Source organism: Vigna radiata, chromosome 7, assembly GCF_000741045.1.
Source record: "Vigna radiata var. radiata cultivar VC1973A chromosome 7, Vradiata_ver6, whole genome shotgun sequence".
Classification (NCBI taxonomy): domain Eukaryota; kingdom Viridiplantae; phylum Streptophyta; class Magnoliopsida; order Fabales; family Fabaceae; genus Vigna; species Vigna radiata.
The window spans coordinates 45,680,179-45,698,946 of record NC_028357.1 but is presented as its reverse complement, the minus strand read 5'-3'; the positions used below and the strand labels follow the sequence as shown (position 1 = coordinate 45,698,946).

The window sequence follows — 18,768 nt, the reverse complement described above, 5'->3', positions numbered from 1 at the left end:
ATATATATATATATATATATAGGGTTTGCTAACATACTTAAGCTCTTTTTTCATTTGGTACATTTTAGTAGAGTGTATCGGGTTTTAGTAGACAAAGATATCCTCATATATTATGGATTATAAATATATTATGGATTATAAGTTTTAAGGTAAGAGGTATTTGAATAATTTTTATTCTTAAAACTAAAAAAACAAGAAATCCCCAAACACTCATCCCCTCAACCTTTTTCTCATTCATCTCTCCCACTCTAACATTCTCTCATTTCTTTGTCATCCCTATAGTAGTCCAAATTGAAAAAAAAAAATCAGAAACACTCACATAACTCTAATCCACATTTCTCACTTATCCAATTTGTTTTTGTCTCATCTCTACACTCTCTTTCACCCATACATAGTAACCCGCGACACCGCAATTTGTTGCTCTTGCTCTATTTATTTATTTGTTTTCAATTTAATAACAAAATAATTGGTGATGCCGATGTTGATTTTTGTTTGAAGGGTTGTGTTATCTTTTTCATTCTGATTGTCATTAAATTTCTTTTTTTAAGTTTTAGAATTAATGGTAATTAAAAAAACTTGCATGAAATTTTATAAGAATTAATCTAATATTCTCACATTTTGGTTGGACTCCATATTTTTTCTATCATGTTTCAGACTTTATCACAATGTATTAAATATTGTTTTATTAAATAATATTTTTTTCTTTTAAAAAATTGGTAAAATTAATAATAGATTATAGTTAACAACTACATTAAACTATATATTATATATTTTATTTAATAACATAATAGTAAGTGTAATATAAAAACAATTATTTAAATATAATATAATAATAATATATTAGACTATTTAATAAAATATATAATTTTCATGTGTGCACATAAATAAAAGTGTTTATAATAAGTAATTCAAGTTTTGTAATAATGTGAAACTCACCTTAACCTTGATCCTTATTCACTTGAGAGGGGGTTTTGGGAACTATTTTTTTTTTTTTGCCCAACTTGAAGGGCTTCCTAAGATGAGACTTTTCAATGACGGGCTATGTCTAGCCCATGAACCATGGGCGAAGTTGATAAATATACTTGTATTTTTATTTTGTTTCAATCAAGTCCTATTATATATTAGAAAGTGACTTTAAACCTAACTCAACTCCACAAAACCGACTTGTAAGATGAGGATTGCACCTCACTTATATATTATAAATTGGCGTTATCTTTAGTCGATCCGGGACTTCCAACACAACCCATTCACGCTGAGGTATAGACATCTCGTATGTGATAGTAGAAATTGGGTGGTTCAATATTGGCCCGACAACGGATGGAATAGAAACATAAATACCCACTTAAAACTCGCTAGGATAGGATCCAACCTGGCTCTGATACCATGTTATGAGAAAAGAAGGAATGAAAACTGTGTATCTTATTTCATAGAAAGGAGAGAGTACAATTGATATATATAATTGTCTAGAGCAATATAAAAATGGAATATAAATATAAAAACAGAATATAAATATATGAACATAAATGTCTAGATATGAATGAAAAATATATTAAATCCAATATCCTAAACAATTTCATCCCTCTATAAATTAAAATCAAATTTAATTTTTTACATAAATGTTATACAAATATTTTTATTAAATAATTTTAAAAAGATTAAATTTATTTATATTTATATTTTACATTAAATTTTATTTAAATAACTTTCCCAACCTCCAATCTCTACAATGTTTGTCCTTTTCTTGTACTCGTATTCCATAAAATGAACAAGGGTTATGCATACAAAAGAACTCTCACATTCAAGTCATTCTCTCATGTTAGAGTACTAGATGTACAATTAATGAAAACATTAATAAAACACCTCAATAAGACCTAATGAATCATATTTTAATAAAAGGTACCTCATTAGTTCTGATAGACAGACAGGTAATTGGTTATGTTGCCTAATGACAATTTCATACCATACAAATTATATATGTTTAAATGTAAGCACTCAGAACATATTTAGTTATAATCTACATTATATTGTTTTAAGATGAGATCAATACTAATGTGAACGATAGATACTCAACCATATAAAATATTGTATAGTATGGTTAGTTTAAAAATTGGACAATTCTGTCACACTATAACCCTAAAGGAATCACTCGAGTAGTCGAGCGGTTGAATTAAACTAGAGTTAATGCTAAGGATGATTATGTTAAGCATGGGCAAAACCACTATCAATTGAATTGTAATTAGGTCAAAGTTAATTTGAAGTTCATTTCCAAATTTATATATACAAGTTTGTTTGTGATAGATTTGTTATATTCATTACACATTTATTGCTAATACTTCATATCCTTATTGATTTCAAGACGAGAATGTCTTCAACATATAACTTTCCCATTTTGATTGATCGGTATGTAGATAAGGATGAACTTTGACCTGTGCTTAAAATTTAAAAATTACATTAAATAAAAAATTTAATCTCGATCTCGTAATTTAGCCTAAACAAGTACAATTACCATACTAATATTTTAAACTACCAGTGAATACTAAAATGAAAAAATACTTAATAGTTAAACATAATATTATATTGGATTGATAGATTTTAATCTCTAACCTTTAATATGCAATGTATTTCTTCATAAGGTGTTTGCAATTATATAAATTGTGTTGAATCTATGAAATAAGTGAAATGAATATCATTGATTGAACAACTGAAATAATAAATTATGATACACATATTATATTATAGTTGACTTATTGTTTAATATATTTTGATCTTGTTTGGTTATAAAAGGAAATGATATTACAAAATTTTGTAATAAAAAAATATTCAAATGTATTCCCCAAATATCTATATTTTTATATGATTTTATTATAAAAAATTTCTATTTTAAATGTAATATTTGGAATATTTAGTAAATAATATATAAATTAGTACATTGCATATTTTTAATGTGGAGTTGGATATATTGTTATAAATGGTGAAAAATACAATAATGTTAATCTAAACTGGTAATTATATAGTTATTAATTACTAAAGATGAATAGTTTCTATTCATTTAATATTAATTAATCATAATGTTGTCAATATCCTTAAACACATCTTCTAGTAATCAACCATACTCAAATTGTTTACTCGGCGACAATGGATAATCTAATGGTGGTCTTTAAGCATGATTTTAAGAAGAAAAACTCTATAAATATTGTTTATATAAGATATTTGTTAAAAATAAATAAAAAATTATTCAGTTTTCTAACGCGGTAACTATGCTTTTACTAAAATGGGAGTCAGTGTAATAACCAATATATTATTTCATAAGTTCCATTAAATTAATTGATAAAATTTGAACTGTGAAATTATAATATATACATTATACATTCCTTGTAATGATTCATTGTGTCTAATAGGACAAGAGAGAGACACGCTAATTAAAAATTAAATGACTGGACTCATTATGATCAATTATATATATTTATTTTACATATATTTTACTTTTTAATATGGAATCACGTTCAATAGGTTTTATTATAGAAAGACACGAGTCACACAGCGATTACTTACTTGTTCAAAAAGAAAAACATAATTTTATCTGTTAAAAAAACCTTATTTTTAATTGAGGAAAATAATCAATAGTTTGATGTTGTTTAGACAAGACAATAACACATGACTAGAAGTTTCGATCATCATCATATTTAAAGCAATAAAAGGTACACTTGTTATTATTATTCTCATTTTCAATGAATAGGGATTCAAAATTCCAAAATCGGAAAAACAAGTTTATTGCCATAATTTATAAAGATAAGATCGATGTATTGAATTTTAAAAATAGAAAACATATTCCTTTTGTTCTCAACACAGCAGGGTTTTTATATTATTTTTAAAAGCCTAGCTAACTTGGAATTTTTACCATAATAAATTGACTTAATTGTTTTTAATGAATGATTAAGAAAATGTTGATGTATTCACATTCATGGACAGAGTTGCAAGTAAGTTAATCTTTAAAACTATTTCTTCTCCTTGTTTGAGTAAAAGAAAGCATGTATGATTTGTATGGTGAAGGTTTTTAAGCTGAATATGTTATGGCGTCATTTTCATATTGCAGAAGTGGAAAAACAATGAAAGATGCTTACTGAAATCGAAAAGTGTGTAGTTTCAGTAGCCACCAGCACATGTGCACTTCAGTTCAGTATTTTTTTCACCTTTCAATGGCTTCTTACCATACAACAGTGATGCCAGCTATTATGCCGAATCATTGAAAGCTACTATTGAAAGCAACTCATACACACATCCAAATCTTATACATTTATTACTTTTACGTCTTCCATATTTAAAAATTTAGTATATTACTTTTACTTTTATTACACACATTACAAATGAGTATATTTATGCATAAAGACATTTATCAATTTTTTTAAATGTGATTAGGTGAATCTTAATTAAAAACTTATTTTAAAATTTATAAATACAAAAGTAAAATGAAAAAATAAATTATTACATTTATTTTAAATTTAAGATTTTATTATAATAATAGATGGAATACATAACAGAATAACAAATATCCACTCACATAATTTAAAAAGTTTGGAAATAAAGACCAAATAAAAACTTAAAACAATATTAAGAGATTAGAAAAAAAAATATATAAAAAAGTTTTCTGATTGCAATTCTTCAACCAACCCACCCCGAAAACATAATATTACGTATTATATTTCTTCCATCTTGGTCGTAATTACAAGAGAAAAAGACATATAAAAAAACAGAAGACACTGAAGAACAAAATATGAAAAAACCAACAATGTTATAATAAATTAAAAAATAATTCTTAGAAAATAATAAGAATTTAATAGTTTGCAGGTCTATTTCTATTTTTATAGAGTGGTGAAAGGTATAAGAAAGAGAGAGGAGATGGGCTATGCATGTGGAAAGAAGGTACAAATGTACAGTTAATGCATGTGTTGGGGTCCCTGCAACTCCTGCATCACTCTCTCTTTTCATTCTGCTATATATCTATCCATAAACCTCTTTTCAATCCATCCGTGAACACACACCAGATGCCACAAACCAGACAACAAACCTCAATACACCAGAAAAAAAAAAAAAAAAAAAAAAACTACATGAGACGACAAAACTGCATATCTGGCAAACAACCATTCTCTTTTGTCTTCTTCTTTTCACTCGTTCTCTTCTTCCTTTAGGGTACCTCCAATTACAGTGTATGTATGTACTAAGTATATGTGAATGAAAATAACATTACTTTCACTAATTCTCCTAAATACTTTTTAATATATTAGTGCTTAGGTGGACCATGTGAGATGAGAACAAGGATAACAACGTCTAACTGAAATAGATGTGCTGATATGTCGTCTACGTTCACGAATACCGGTACGCGCCAATATAAATTAAATATAATTGAATCTTATAAACAATAAGAAGTAATTAAATAAAATATTATATATTTATGTTTAATATTATTGTATTCTTTAGGAAATGAAGTATATATTTATATACTGAATATATTTATTTTCATTGGACGAATAAAATGAATATATATATTTTTACTTCTTTTAAGAAGAGGACAATGATTATGATTTTTTATTTAACTTAATATCATTTAGTTTATTTGGTCAAATTCAGACGTCGTCTAACTCATTGATGATTCTTTGGATTAATTATTCTGAGTTAAACTTTTTTGGTACGAGTTTTTTCTGGATGGATTATTGTAAGTTAAGTTATTTGGGATAGATTAATTCAGACTCAGTTCTTTTGAACAAAGTTTCTCAAATGCCTATTTAACCACTTTTAACTAATCACTTGGAATTAACTTTTAACTAATCATCTTATGACTAACCACATTGAAAGAACACACTATTAATGAGTTACAAAAAATTAAATGAATAAATAATAAAAAATCAATTTATTAATATCAATTAAAGTATAATTGAATCATGATTAAATTATAGAAAATAAAATAACAACTATAATAAACATTATAAATAAAAATTTAAAATACGACCTTCATATACATACACAGGATATACTTTATTATACTCTTTGCCATCATCTTCTACCTTTAAAATCAAATTATTTTTTATAAGTAAAAATCAATGAGCCGACTCAACCAACTACAAAATATAACAAAAACACTCTAACAATAAGGACAAATACATCATAAATCAAAATACTTCGTGTTGAAAACTATCTATAAACCCTACCATATCGGAACAGTATTTTTTTTCTAAATTTCAAATTCCATCTTTTATATGAAAAATAAAAATAATTAAAGTGATATTTTGAATTTTTTTTAAAAGTCAAATTTCATTTATCATATAAAAAGTCAAATTAAAACATTTTATTTGTAAGATTTGAGTGTAAAATATTTGTGATATTAATAACACTCTATGGACAAAACATGATTTGAGGTTGAATGAGATTTTTGTGTTTTATTATGGATATAAGTCCAAACTTCTTTCTGAAATAGAAAAAGGCTGTTTTCTGATTCAGAAGAGACAGTTCTGAATTTCCGAAACTGGACGTGGTGGTGGTGCAGCTCCCCACCACCCCAAAATAAAATAAGATGTGTTTTATGGTTTGTTGCATAGTGAAGAAAAGCAGAGAAAGCTAATTAATACTTATCTCTTTAGCAAGAATAAAAAATAAAAAAATATTTTTATTTGTATGAAATAAATCAAATTACATTTATTTTTACTTTTTTTCTACTCTACTAAATAATTAATTTTTAATTTTTTTTTCCTTCAAACTCAATCAATACGAGTATAACTTATAAGACAAGGTTAAGAAATAAAGATATAGGAGAAAAGTTTAAGGCAAGATAAAAGATTAGAAAAGATAAAAAACTAAAAATATTAATTAGTTTAATGATATGTCTTCAATAAAAAAATCAAATTTTATTATGTTAAACTTATTTTAATGATATTTACATGATAATATATTATATATTAAACACAGACCACAAGGGTTCTTAATATTTAACCATATAAAACGAAGCTTTTGAAGAAAAGCTCTACTGTTTTAAGAAAGTCTGATCTTTTTATGAATCACCTTTGCAGAGTCACTTTCAGAGGGATTGGTGTATATCAGAAAATTAATCCAAAAAAATACAAAGAAAACTAAAGTAAAATAAGAGAGATAAAAGACATAAAATAAGAAAACGAAAGAGAAGTGATAAACCAGGGGAGGCCCTATGCATTTATGCCATTGATTTTCAAACCTTTTAATTGCAGACAGATACTGTATATCTGACCCAGCAACTCTAATTTCAAACTCAACCATTATTAAATTTTCAGACAAAACACCGTCTCAAAAGTGCTGAGCTCGGACATGATGATTTGATTCATTTGCATACTCTGATTCGTACCCACCCAGAAAGAACAAGAAATTCTAACAAAAAAGAAAAACAAACCAGTACAGTACCCATCAACATCCCTATATCCATTGCACAGTTTCACAAATCAAGCCTCTGTATATCATTCAAGGCATACCCAGTTATTTAAAAAAGAAACTAAAAAAATTGAAACTTTAGATTGTGCAGAAATTGAGAGAAAAACATGCAAAAATGGAAAAAAGATTTAATCTTGAACTGATTCAATGACCAAATATGACATGCATATCTCACCCAAAAATCCTCAGCAAACATACAGGTTAAAAAAGAAAAAGAAAGAAAACTAAGATTGGTAGCACCTAATCTAGACTTATATATGTATATTTACAAGAAGTTGTGGTTTAAGGGAGGGTTGAGGATTGAGGATATGGTTTGGGTTCAGTAATAGAGCTCTAAACGCCTGGCGCAGTGGGTACAGAAGTACTTTCTCTTGATCTTGAAGCAGAGGGGCAAGAAGCAGAGCTTGGACTGGATCTCAACATCCATGGCTTGAACTTTGGCTCCACAGTAGGGACAGGAACCAGGGGCTTGTTGTCTTCCGAGTTCCTTCTCTTCCTCTTCGCAAACGTACACGAACCACATTTTTCTCCTGCAACAGCAACAACTACTACCACCAGTTCCCTTGGGCAACTTGGACCTTAACAGAGTTTCCTTGTGGGACAGCGGAAGCAAGGGAACGTCCAAATCTAGAATTTGTAAAAGTTAAGGGCGAAGTAGTATATCGTAGCTGGCTCGGTCGGTCATATTTATAGACAAACGGCTAAGGTTGTTTTCTTGCGGAGACTGATGCTAAATCAGCTTCCCATGTTTTCCCCTTATCAACAGATAGCAGAAACAGTGGGCTAAGACATCACCCCAGTAACTTTTCATTCATAACTTATATTTATCTTCTCAGTTCTTTTAGAATCATGAATTTACATTATTTTATGAGTAATTAATGTGCATTAATTAGATACTGATATCATTGTATATGATGATGAAATGTAATTCAATGGTGTATTTGTAATGAATAGTGGGCTTTGTTCGTGTTCTCTATTAAATTAGCATTTAAGGACATCACTTAATGTTCCTTTCTGTCTTATAATAAATAAATAAAGGAAGGATTGTCTTTAGAGAGTTCAAAATGAGTTTTAAGTCTTGACTCAATCAGATCTAGTATGTTACATTATTTTTAACCTTTTTTTTTTCTTTTAATAAGCTCAATTCACCATATAAAAGTATTTCCGATAGATTGAAAACAGGTTTATCAATAATTTATTAACAACGATATTGTATTTTACGGTCTTCTAGACATCATCAGGCTAATCATTCAATTGAAATACTTAGGTCAATCATTCACGTCGATCATCCAACCGATTATCAAGGTCGATCGACTACTTTGGTCGACCAACCATCAGGTCCACCACCTTGACCGATCACATGTTAGATTATAAACAATGATAACTCATTAAAGTCTCTAATGGAGGTTGAGATGTTGGGTCGTCGTTAAGCCCATGAAAGGTAAAAACTCATTACAACTAGTATAATTAAAGATCTCACGTATGACTTCCATATCACATTGCACATTATGCACACCACACGCATCACTTACAGTGATAATCATTCGTTCATTTTTACTGACTTAAGTGTTAGAATGTCTTTGACAAGTACCCGTCCGATTTAGAGAAAAAGGGGAGAGAACGAATAACTTAGAGTTTGAGAAAAACTAAGGTAACCGTCCGACTCCTATTCAACCCGTCCAGTCTTCAAGGTCCGTTCGATCTTTGAGACTACTTGGAATGTTAAACTACACCCGAAACAAATATTTATTAATTTTTTTTATAAATTCTTTTACAAAAATCCTTCATTTTTTAATTATATAAATTTATCATTTATTTTTTAAATACTAAAATATTGTTCAATAATATTTAAATAATTAAGATGTTTCATTTATTAATTTATCAAGTTATTTAGACTTTAATTGTTAATTATTATTTTTATAATATTTAACTAAGTAGATTAATATTTTAATTTTATTATTATAAAAATGAATCAATTCATTTTTATTATATTACAATAAATATATAAAATAAAAAATAATAATAAAATATTTGTAAATAAGTTACTTTATTAATTTATCAATACGAAATGAATTACGTCTCATTACAAAAATTTCAATTTATTAAACAATAAATCTAGTTAAAATAATTATTTTTTAACTTAATTTATAATAGGTTTAATATCTATTTTGATACCTCTTTTCATAGGGTATGTTCAAAGTCATCCTCCTTTTTTAAAAAGTTCACCAAAGTCTTACTTTTTGCAAAAACGATGGAACTTAGTCCTTTTTGCTTACGGCGTTAATTTTGCTAACGACAGAGCTATCCAGCTGTCAAATATTTGATGAGTTGTAACGTTTTGGATGACATGTTAAATTCAATTGTTGATTCATCTTGAAAGCAAAGTGATTCATGGTTGTTCCTAAATTTAAAAGCAAAGTTTGGTTGGTGAATTACTTTTGTTCTCAAATCTAACAGCAAAGTGTTAGGGTTCTTGGAGATTTGTGGTACTGTTGTTCCCAAATTTGACAGCAAAGTCTTAGGGTTAGGGATAGCTTCTTCCCAAAGTTGTTCTTCCCGTTCGAAGGCAACGGACAAAGGATTTTCATAATCCTCACACGATGTTGTTCCGAGGGGAGTTGGGATAACCCCTATTTGCCACTGTGGTGATAGTGTTGTAACGAAAGTTGCCAGAACTTCAAGGAATGCAGGGAGGAAATTTTGGGGATATCGTCATTACAAGGTGTTTTGAATACCGTAGTCACTTTTATGTGTATTGGATATTATGTGTTAATACATTTTTGTGTTCTTGGTGAATAATAGGGTGGATTTTCAATTGGGATGTCATGTAATTTTTTCAAGTGGTGTTCTGAAGACAACATTGATGATAAAGATGGTACAAGCCTGAGGCAAAGCAACAAGATATGTGATCTCGAAAATGATGTTAAAGAGTTGCAAAGAAGGATAAAGTTCTTAGTTGGAGTTGTGTTTGCTCTTATTGTGGATGTGTTTAGCTTGATGTTAGGTGTGCAATGTATGTTTTGTTCAAGTAATGATTTAGGTGTTTAACTTCATGTTTTGTTCATGTAATATCAGCTGGTGTTGTAATATGGATGAACAATATGAGTCCGTGCAATAAAGTTCGTTTTAATCCCCCTTTTATTTTAAAAATGTTAAATTTGGTCCTCCTTTTGTTTTAAAAATGTGCAAGGTGGTCCCTAACTTATATGACTATAATACATATTAAGGATACCTAGCATACAAACTGATATAATTACATCCAAATATGAGAACACAAAATCACAATACAGTCAAATTAACATATTTAAATAAAGTGCTTAATAGCACTACAAAATTAAAGTGCTTAATAAGAGTATAACATACATAATTAAAGTGTTTAATAACAGTACAATATATATCCAAATACATCCAAATTTTCACTATAATCTATGGATCTTTTCTTCTAATGTTTAACTTCTTCCTTGCTATTAGTGGTGTGGAATCCGGGATGGAATCTTGAGTTGGTTGTGTTGGGTGAGGAGATTGGGGACTTGATGGATGTGATGGTGCAAGGGGTTGTGGACTTTGTTCCTGTGGTGGTTTTGTTGGTTCTATGATGGCTGGACGTAAAGGGCACACTTTTTTGTTGTGCCCCACTTCATGGCAAATGCTACACTTCTTTTTGTGCCCACCAACACTCATTTGGGTCCCATTCTTAGTTAGTTCCGAGGGCTTCATTCTTCTTTTTTTCTTTGGTCTTCCTGGCATCTTCATTCAAAACACCTTGTAATGACGACATCCCCAAAATTTCCTCCTTGCATTCCTTGAAGTTCTGGCAACTTTCGTTATAGCACTATCACCACAGTGGCAAATAGGAGTTATCCCAACTCCCCTTGAAACAACATCGTGTGAGGATTGCGAAAATCCTTTGCTCGTTGCCTTCAAATAGGAAGAACAACTTTGGGAAGAAGTCATCCCTAACCCTAAGACTTTACTGTCAAATTTGGGAACAACAGTACCACGAATCTCCAAGAACCCTAACACTCTGCTGTTAGATTTGAGAACAAAGGTAATTCACCAACCTAACTTTGCTTTTAGATTTGGGAACAACCATGAATCACTTTGCTTTCAAGATGAATCAACAATTGAATTTAACACGTCATCGAAAACGTTACAACTCATCGAATATTTGACAGCTGGGCAGCTCTGCCGTTAGCAAAATTAATGTCGTAAAAAAAAGGACTAATTGAACATACCCTACAAAAAGAGAGACCAAAATAGGTATTAAACATTTATAATAAGTCAATCCAAATGAATCAGGTTGAATCTTTTGACATAATTTATATTTTAATAAAAAAGAATTAAAAAAATTGATTAAAAAGATAGAAAAATAAATAAGTGAGATTTATTGTTCTTTTTCTTCCAAGTTAAAAAGAGGGTAATGTTACTGTAATTATTATTTAATATGTTTTTATTATTTATAGTTTTTTTTTTCAGTTTACCACCTTTTAGATGATTTTTTACACCCGTTTTTAATTATTTTTATATTTATTACTCTATGATAGCCGCACATGCATTGGTTAATAATGCCATGGTAGATGGACATCTTCGCTGGAATTAGACTAGTAGTCCTTTAAATTTCTTCTTTCAAAAATTTCAGGGGCTATTTCTTTAAGAAATAGATTTATTATATCTAAAATGTAGTTCTAGGTTCGACCCTTTTTCCTTTTTATATGACTTCGACTGAACCTAGCCTAGTCACCTTTTTTTTTTTAATAATGTTGAGTGGATGGGTGAAAGTGAAAAAGAAAAAGAAAATAGTGAAAAGTAAGTTAAATATGTTTTTGTCCATTAACTTTAAGTGAAAATTGAAATTAGTTCCTTTTCAAAACTTTGGTCTAATTTAGTTTTTCAACTTTAGAAATATATGAATTTAGTCTTTTTAAATCAATTTTGTTAGGTTTAATTGATGTTTCAAGTACGTTTTATGATAGCATTTGAATTGTTTAGACTGTTTGGTCCATTTTTGCTTTAATGTTAACTGAGAAACGCGTTTGAAACATCAAATAAAGTTAGTAAAATTGGATTAAAAGGACTAAATTAATAGATTTCTAAAGTTGGAGGACTAAATTAGGCAAAAGTTTTGAAGATGGACTAATTTAAATATTCATTAAAACTTAAGGGACCAAAAACTTATTTAACTCGTAAAAAGTTAAGTGATTTTGATTCATGAAAAAAATTAGTAGATATAATAGAATGAGAAATTCTTTCGTAAAAGATTTAATTCGTATTACACTCACATATCCCACCATAAATGGAAATACAAAAGACATATACTAATATATATATATATATATATATATATATATATATATATATATATATATATATATATATATATATATATATATATATATAAAGAAAGAAAAGGACATCGAAGAAATTTAGGATTTCATCCACATTTCCTTAACATATATCATAGCAAGTCATATATTATTGTTATTTGTTAGTTAAGGGATTTTCATATATTTATATCATTAATATTGACGGGTTAGTTGAGAAAAAAAAAATAATCTTATTTTACTATGTACTAAAATTTAGTTATATTTGAATACATTGTCTTATATTTCTATATTTTGAGTTTTAGTTTGAGATTTAATTGGAATAAAATAATTATCTTTAAGGAAAATTATTTATGACTTTGATATCATAATATAAATTTTTTGTATGTAAATGTGATTTGGTCATTAGATTTTTTTTTATTTATATGTAAAAATTGTGGTTGGTTTGAAGATATGTTTGAATTTGTATGTTGTTGAGTTAGATTTGATAAATGATTATTTGTAATGTTTTAGACTGAACATTAGTATTGATGAGTAGATTTAATGACTATATTATGCATATGAAATATACTAAATTGAGTTTTGAATATGATAAATAAAATAGATTTCTATAATTTTATTATATATATATATATAATAATAATAAAATAGTAAAATAAAAATAATAATGATAAAATGAATAGTAACAGTAATAGTTACAATAATAATTATTACAATAGTAATAATATTTTTGTAATTTTAAAATTTCAAGTTTTAACTTTATTTGAACAATTTTTATTATTTATATTTAAATTTATATCACAATTATCTTTAACAATGATAATCATATAATATTATTCATTAGAATATTTTTTGTAATTAATCTATTATATCCATCACATATTATATATAAATTTTCATCTTAAATCTACTCAAATCATACTATTTTTTTAATTCAAACAATACCACAATCTACTATTCTTAGCATGAATGAGCATCTAAAAGTTGAATATTTTTCTCATTTTTTTTAAGAAAAAAATATATTTAACATACTTTTACACTCATTTAATATATTATTTTTCATTTTCCTGATAAAAAACTAAAATAATACTTTAAGACAGTTAAATTTGTTATATTTATTTGATACTAAGTATAAGAATTTATTCTTTTATAATCATTTTATTTTAAATTATAAATATATGTTATCCTAGCATTAATTTATAAAACTCATGTTAAATAAGTATGAGTTTGTCAACTTATCATTGTCCTTTATACAATTTGATGCATCGATTCTTACACTATCAACTTAAATAAGATATTAGACAGTTTTCTTAGTCAGAAACAAGCACACCCTTAAGGAGGACTTATATACGAGAGTGTAAGTGTAATGATTTTTTTTTTATTGTAAAATTGAATTATGTAACTTATGATAAATACGGCTATACATATATCATATACTATATACTATGTAGTTGTTTTAATATGAAATGCTTTAATTACTACAATAATTAGACTAATCCGGAGTTAGTTTTTTTAATGTTGATTGTAAAATTTGTATTTAGTTAATGAATAGTTTACGGAGTACTCATAATGATCAAGTATTTAATTAGTGGGTATTTAATTCCAAAAACTTAAATCTTAATATCATAGTATTATTATAATTAGTTTTGATACTTAAAATTCATAGAAAGACATAACACTTGATATTTTAACTTCTTCTATTTACAAACACATATTACATTAATTTTGATACTTAAAGTATTTATGTAAAATATAAAAAACCAATTAATTATCTGTAATAAGGTAAAGCAAAACAAAAAGCGTGTTTGATAGTGAATTTGTTGTGTGATTTATCTGTAACAGATATCCACAAATCTCGTTGTCTTGTCTCCAGTACCATGTGGGTGTCCTCTTCAAATTCATGCATGCATGTTTCTTACGCTTACGTAATAAAAAAAATAAAATGCTTGCTTAAAAGCTCTACATGATTAATCCATTATATCAAACATAAAAAATTAGTACGATGAACGAACGACGTTGCTTTTACTAGGCTTCAACATGGAAATTGGAGCTATTGGGGATGTTAGACTAAGAGAGGAAATACTTATTATACAACTTGGATTATATATTATTTTACTCCAATGATGCTTTAAAACATTATTGATTTTTAGTTATAAGTGATAAAAATAATAAAAAATTCAAGTTGGTATCAATTTTTTTTTTTTGTAAAAATGTTAAAAATTATTATTCTAAAGCATAATTGTTTTCTTTAATAGTTGAAAATCATGTTTGGAGAACATGATTTCTTTATTTTGAAATCATGCTTCCAAAATATAGCTTACTCATATGTATAATTTTTTTTAATATATATAATCTACTTAAAAAAAATTTATAAATATTTTATAAGTTTTTAATTGATGTATTTAATTGTGAGTACTGATTTTATATTTGTTTTAGATTAATCGTTGGATAATCATAAATGGTTTGCGTTGTTATGTACTTATGAGTATACTAAAAGTATTAAACAAGTTTAATTTGAGAATAAAAACTTAGTAAAATAGGTAGGTTTGATCGGCTTACAGGTATATGTACCTATTCGGCCTGAGTTATATTATCATTGTCAAATTTAAAATAGTCGAATAAATATAAAATTCGAGTATGAAATTAACATTAAATAATAACTCCATGAAATAAAGAAAAAATAATACTTAAATATATAGTTAAGATTATACATATTACATTATATAAATAGAGTACATTTATTATACTATTTACAATAACAAAACAGACCTGAAAAGACTATAAATCCAATAATTATTCTTTACTCGTATACTCACTTAAAACATATTGATTTAAGCGTCAAATTATTATAGGTGAATTTTCTGTTTCACGATTATTTGAAGCTTGAATACTCATATTAATTCATTTTGAAATTTAGTAAGTGAAATTTAGAAACGTAAAAATGGGTCACAATTTGCGAACCAACTCGGTTCACTGTACGTTCGAGCTGGGTTGAGTTTGAAAAAATTAAACTTCTTTTTGCGGGTCACATTTAAACCCGGCTTATGCGGGTTGAACCCGTGGTGGGCTGGGTTGACTCGCCAACCCACCTACCTAATTTTATTTTTTAATTTATTATTTTATTTATGAAATTCTAAAAAATAAAATACTCTTTTCACTCGCTGTGTATACCAAAAAAGTAATCTCTGCTCTCACAAATCACTGTCACGAAATTTGCTCTCATTTACATTGCTGTCAGTCTCACTTCTTCATTGAAATTCTTCAAGAAACGAGTTTTTTTATGTTATCTGTGTTTGTTTTTGGATGACATTTGAATTATATTGTACTTTTTATTATTATTTTGAATTGTCTTCAGTTTAACATCATTTTTTGTAAGTGAAATTGTTTAAATTTAAATATAGAAAGTTTGTATTTTTTTTATTTAAGAAAAAACTAATTAAATGGACTATGAGTCAATCCGTTTACCTGCCAACCCGTGGTGGGTCGAGTGGGGTTCAGATTTTTCTGACTCGCTAATAAATGAACTGGGTTGGGTTCATTCACTAAGTGATCAATCCGTGATGGACCGGGTCAGGTCAAACCGATTTACCCGTTTTGACAGCTCTAACCAAATTCGATAAAATAGAAATTATGAATTTTGCCTAACGTATTAAGCGGATGCAGTGGATTCCATTAAGGTATTATTTCGCAGATATTCTAATTTGTTTTAGACATAAAAGTAACTGAGAATTTTACACGTTAAATTAAATTTCTTTACTAATAACGTAATTAATTATTAGTCAATAGAATGTGATGAATAACTTAGTTATCATTTCCACCTGTTTTTTATTTCAACAAAATTAAGTTTATATCATTAAACATATTTTGCGTACATGAGCTGACAAAAAAATTGCATATACGTTCAAATTAACATTAATAAAAATTATGTGGAATATAAAGAGAATAATTTTATCAATATAAAAAATAAATGGGTCCTTATTTATGGATATTGCCACCTCACTCCAGTGGCTATATATTTCATGGAAAGGCCATCTATAATTAAGGCAGACACCGCCCTTTCAAAACAAAGAATAAGTTGTCTACTGCCCATATATTATTTTTATAATCATCTTTGTCTTTATTTTTATTTTTCTAATTCATAGATTTTTTTAAAATGTTCCTTATCTAATAACTTTATTTTTATATTGTGTGATCTTAATTTATATATATTTTTTTCTTCCTCTTATACGTTTAAGAATAGAAAGAATAGACAAAAAGACAGCCAGACCAATGATATTAAAATGTGTAGTTTTTTTGTTGGTAGGTTGAAATAACATTTTTAAGATGTGTAAAAAGTTTAAGTATGCATACAAGATATACAAAATGTTAGTTCTAATCACAGATACAGAATTGGAGACAAGAGGTGGGGACAGAACATTTGTGTCTTTGGAACAGCTGACAAATTGTAAGTCTATTTATTTGAAAAAAAGAAAAGAAAAGAAAACTTCTGCAAAAAATAAAATAAAATAAATTTCACCATCAACTAATTTTTTTTTGGGTTAAATATGTTTTTAGTCCCTATACTTTGAGGCGATTTTGGTTTTAGTCCATTTTCAAACTATAGTACAATTTAGTCCTTCAACTTTAAAAAACTCTGGTTTTAGTCCTTTTTATCAAATTTTTTTAACTTTATTTGTTGTTTCAAGCACGTTTTATTATAGCATTTGGATTGTTTACACTGTTTGACACATTTTTACTTCAATGTTAACTGAGAAACGCGTTTGAAACAACAAATAAAGTTAAAAAAATTTGATAAAAATGACTAAAACCAGAGTTTTCTAAAGTTGAAGGACTAAATTGTACCATAGTTTGAAAATTGACTAAAACCAAAATCGCCTCAAAGTATAGGGACTAAAAACATATTTAATCTATTTTTTTTTATGTTTATGTAGAACTGTTTATCGACATGTTTGTGAAAAGAATAATGTGTTTAATAATATAAAATTTCATCTTAGAGATGGTTAATCCCAGATTTACTTTCGGCATTTTGTGTCTAAGCAAATTTACCACATTTAAAAGATTTAAAACATGTATTTGAAAGGAAATCTTAAAATTTTGAGAAATTTGAACTTGGTGAAATTTAGGATTGTAAATTTTATATTTTTTTACCACAATATTGATCAATTATTCGTTGTTGGAAAATATTATTATTTTGTAAAAAGCTTTTAATTTATTGCCGAGATATATTTTTCAGTAAAATTTAATTTTATTCAAGAAAATTAGTTTCCACGTATTTATTTCGTGACATCGGTTTTTGAAAAAATTAGTTAAAAATAAGTCTTGATATATCTGTTTCTTGAAAATATTGTCTTTTAGAAGTGAATCAAGCACGAAAAACATGCGTTCCAGAATTCAGATTTTCGAAAGATTAAATATCTTTTTTAACAAACATTTTGTCACTTCTCTTTCTAAACCTCTTGGCAACAAAAAAAAGTTATACGAATTATAATTACTTAAAAGGGGTGTTAAAATTAAAAAAAAAAACCTCTCAAATAACTTTTACGTGTTTTTCTTTGAGTTTATAGTTTACCCGCACACACTGTTCCAGAATGCTCACCAACACCATTGAAACAAATCATTAATCATTTCAAAATTTATGAGGGTATAGATAGTAATAAAGAGGTGCAGAAAACAAAAGCCCGTCTATTATTTGAGATTATTTTAAATGGCCCAGATCAATGGGAATATTACATGGGTGTTTCATCCTACACCTCCAAGCTTTCATTCTGCACCTCCAAAAATTACCATTTTAACCTTAATTAATATTATTTTAATATTTTCTCTTTCTTCATAAAGTCATTCTGCACCTCTCTAACTTTTTCTCTTTCTTATTAAAGTCAACCTACACCCTTCTAATTTTTTTTCTCTCTTATTATAGTCATCCTACACCATTTTAATAGACTTTAAAATCTATACAATTTCTTTTATAAATTTTTTAAATTTCATTTTAAATTTAATA

At 27.3% G+C, this 18,768-nt stretch overlaps 1 protein-coding gene across 1 annotated transcript; it reads right to left on the bottom strand.

Moving 5' to 3' along the window:
• Positions 1 to 7,565: 7,565 nt before the first annotated feature.
• Positions 7,566 to 8,236, bottom strand: LOC106767821. Its single transcript, XM_014652774.2, has one exon. It carries the CDS (start codon positions 7,970 to 7,972, stop codon positions 7,769 to 7,771), a length of 204 nt encoding a protein of 67 aa, XP_014508260.1. The 5' UTR covers positions 7,973 to 8,236; the 3' UTR covers positions 7,566 to 7,768.
• Between the last annotated feature and the right edge of the window lie 10,532 nt (positions 8,237 to 18,768).

What these genes read in the sequence shown, in the direction of transcription:
- LOC106767821 (XM_014652774.2), bottom strand. Translation starts at nt 7,972, where the DNA reads ATGTGGTTCGTGTACGTTTGCGAAGAGGAAGAGAAGGAACTCGGAAGA.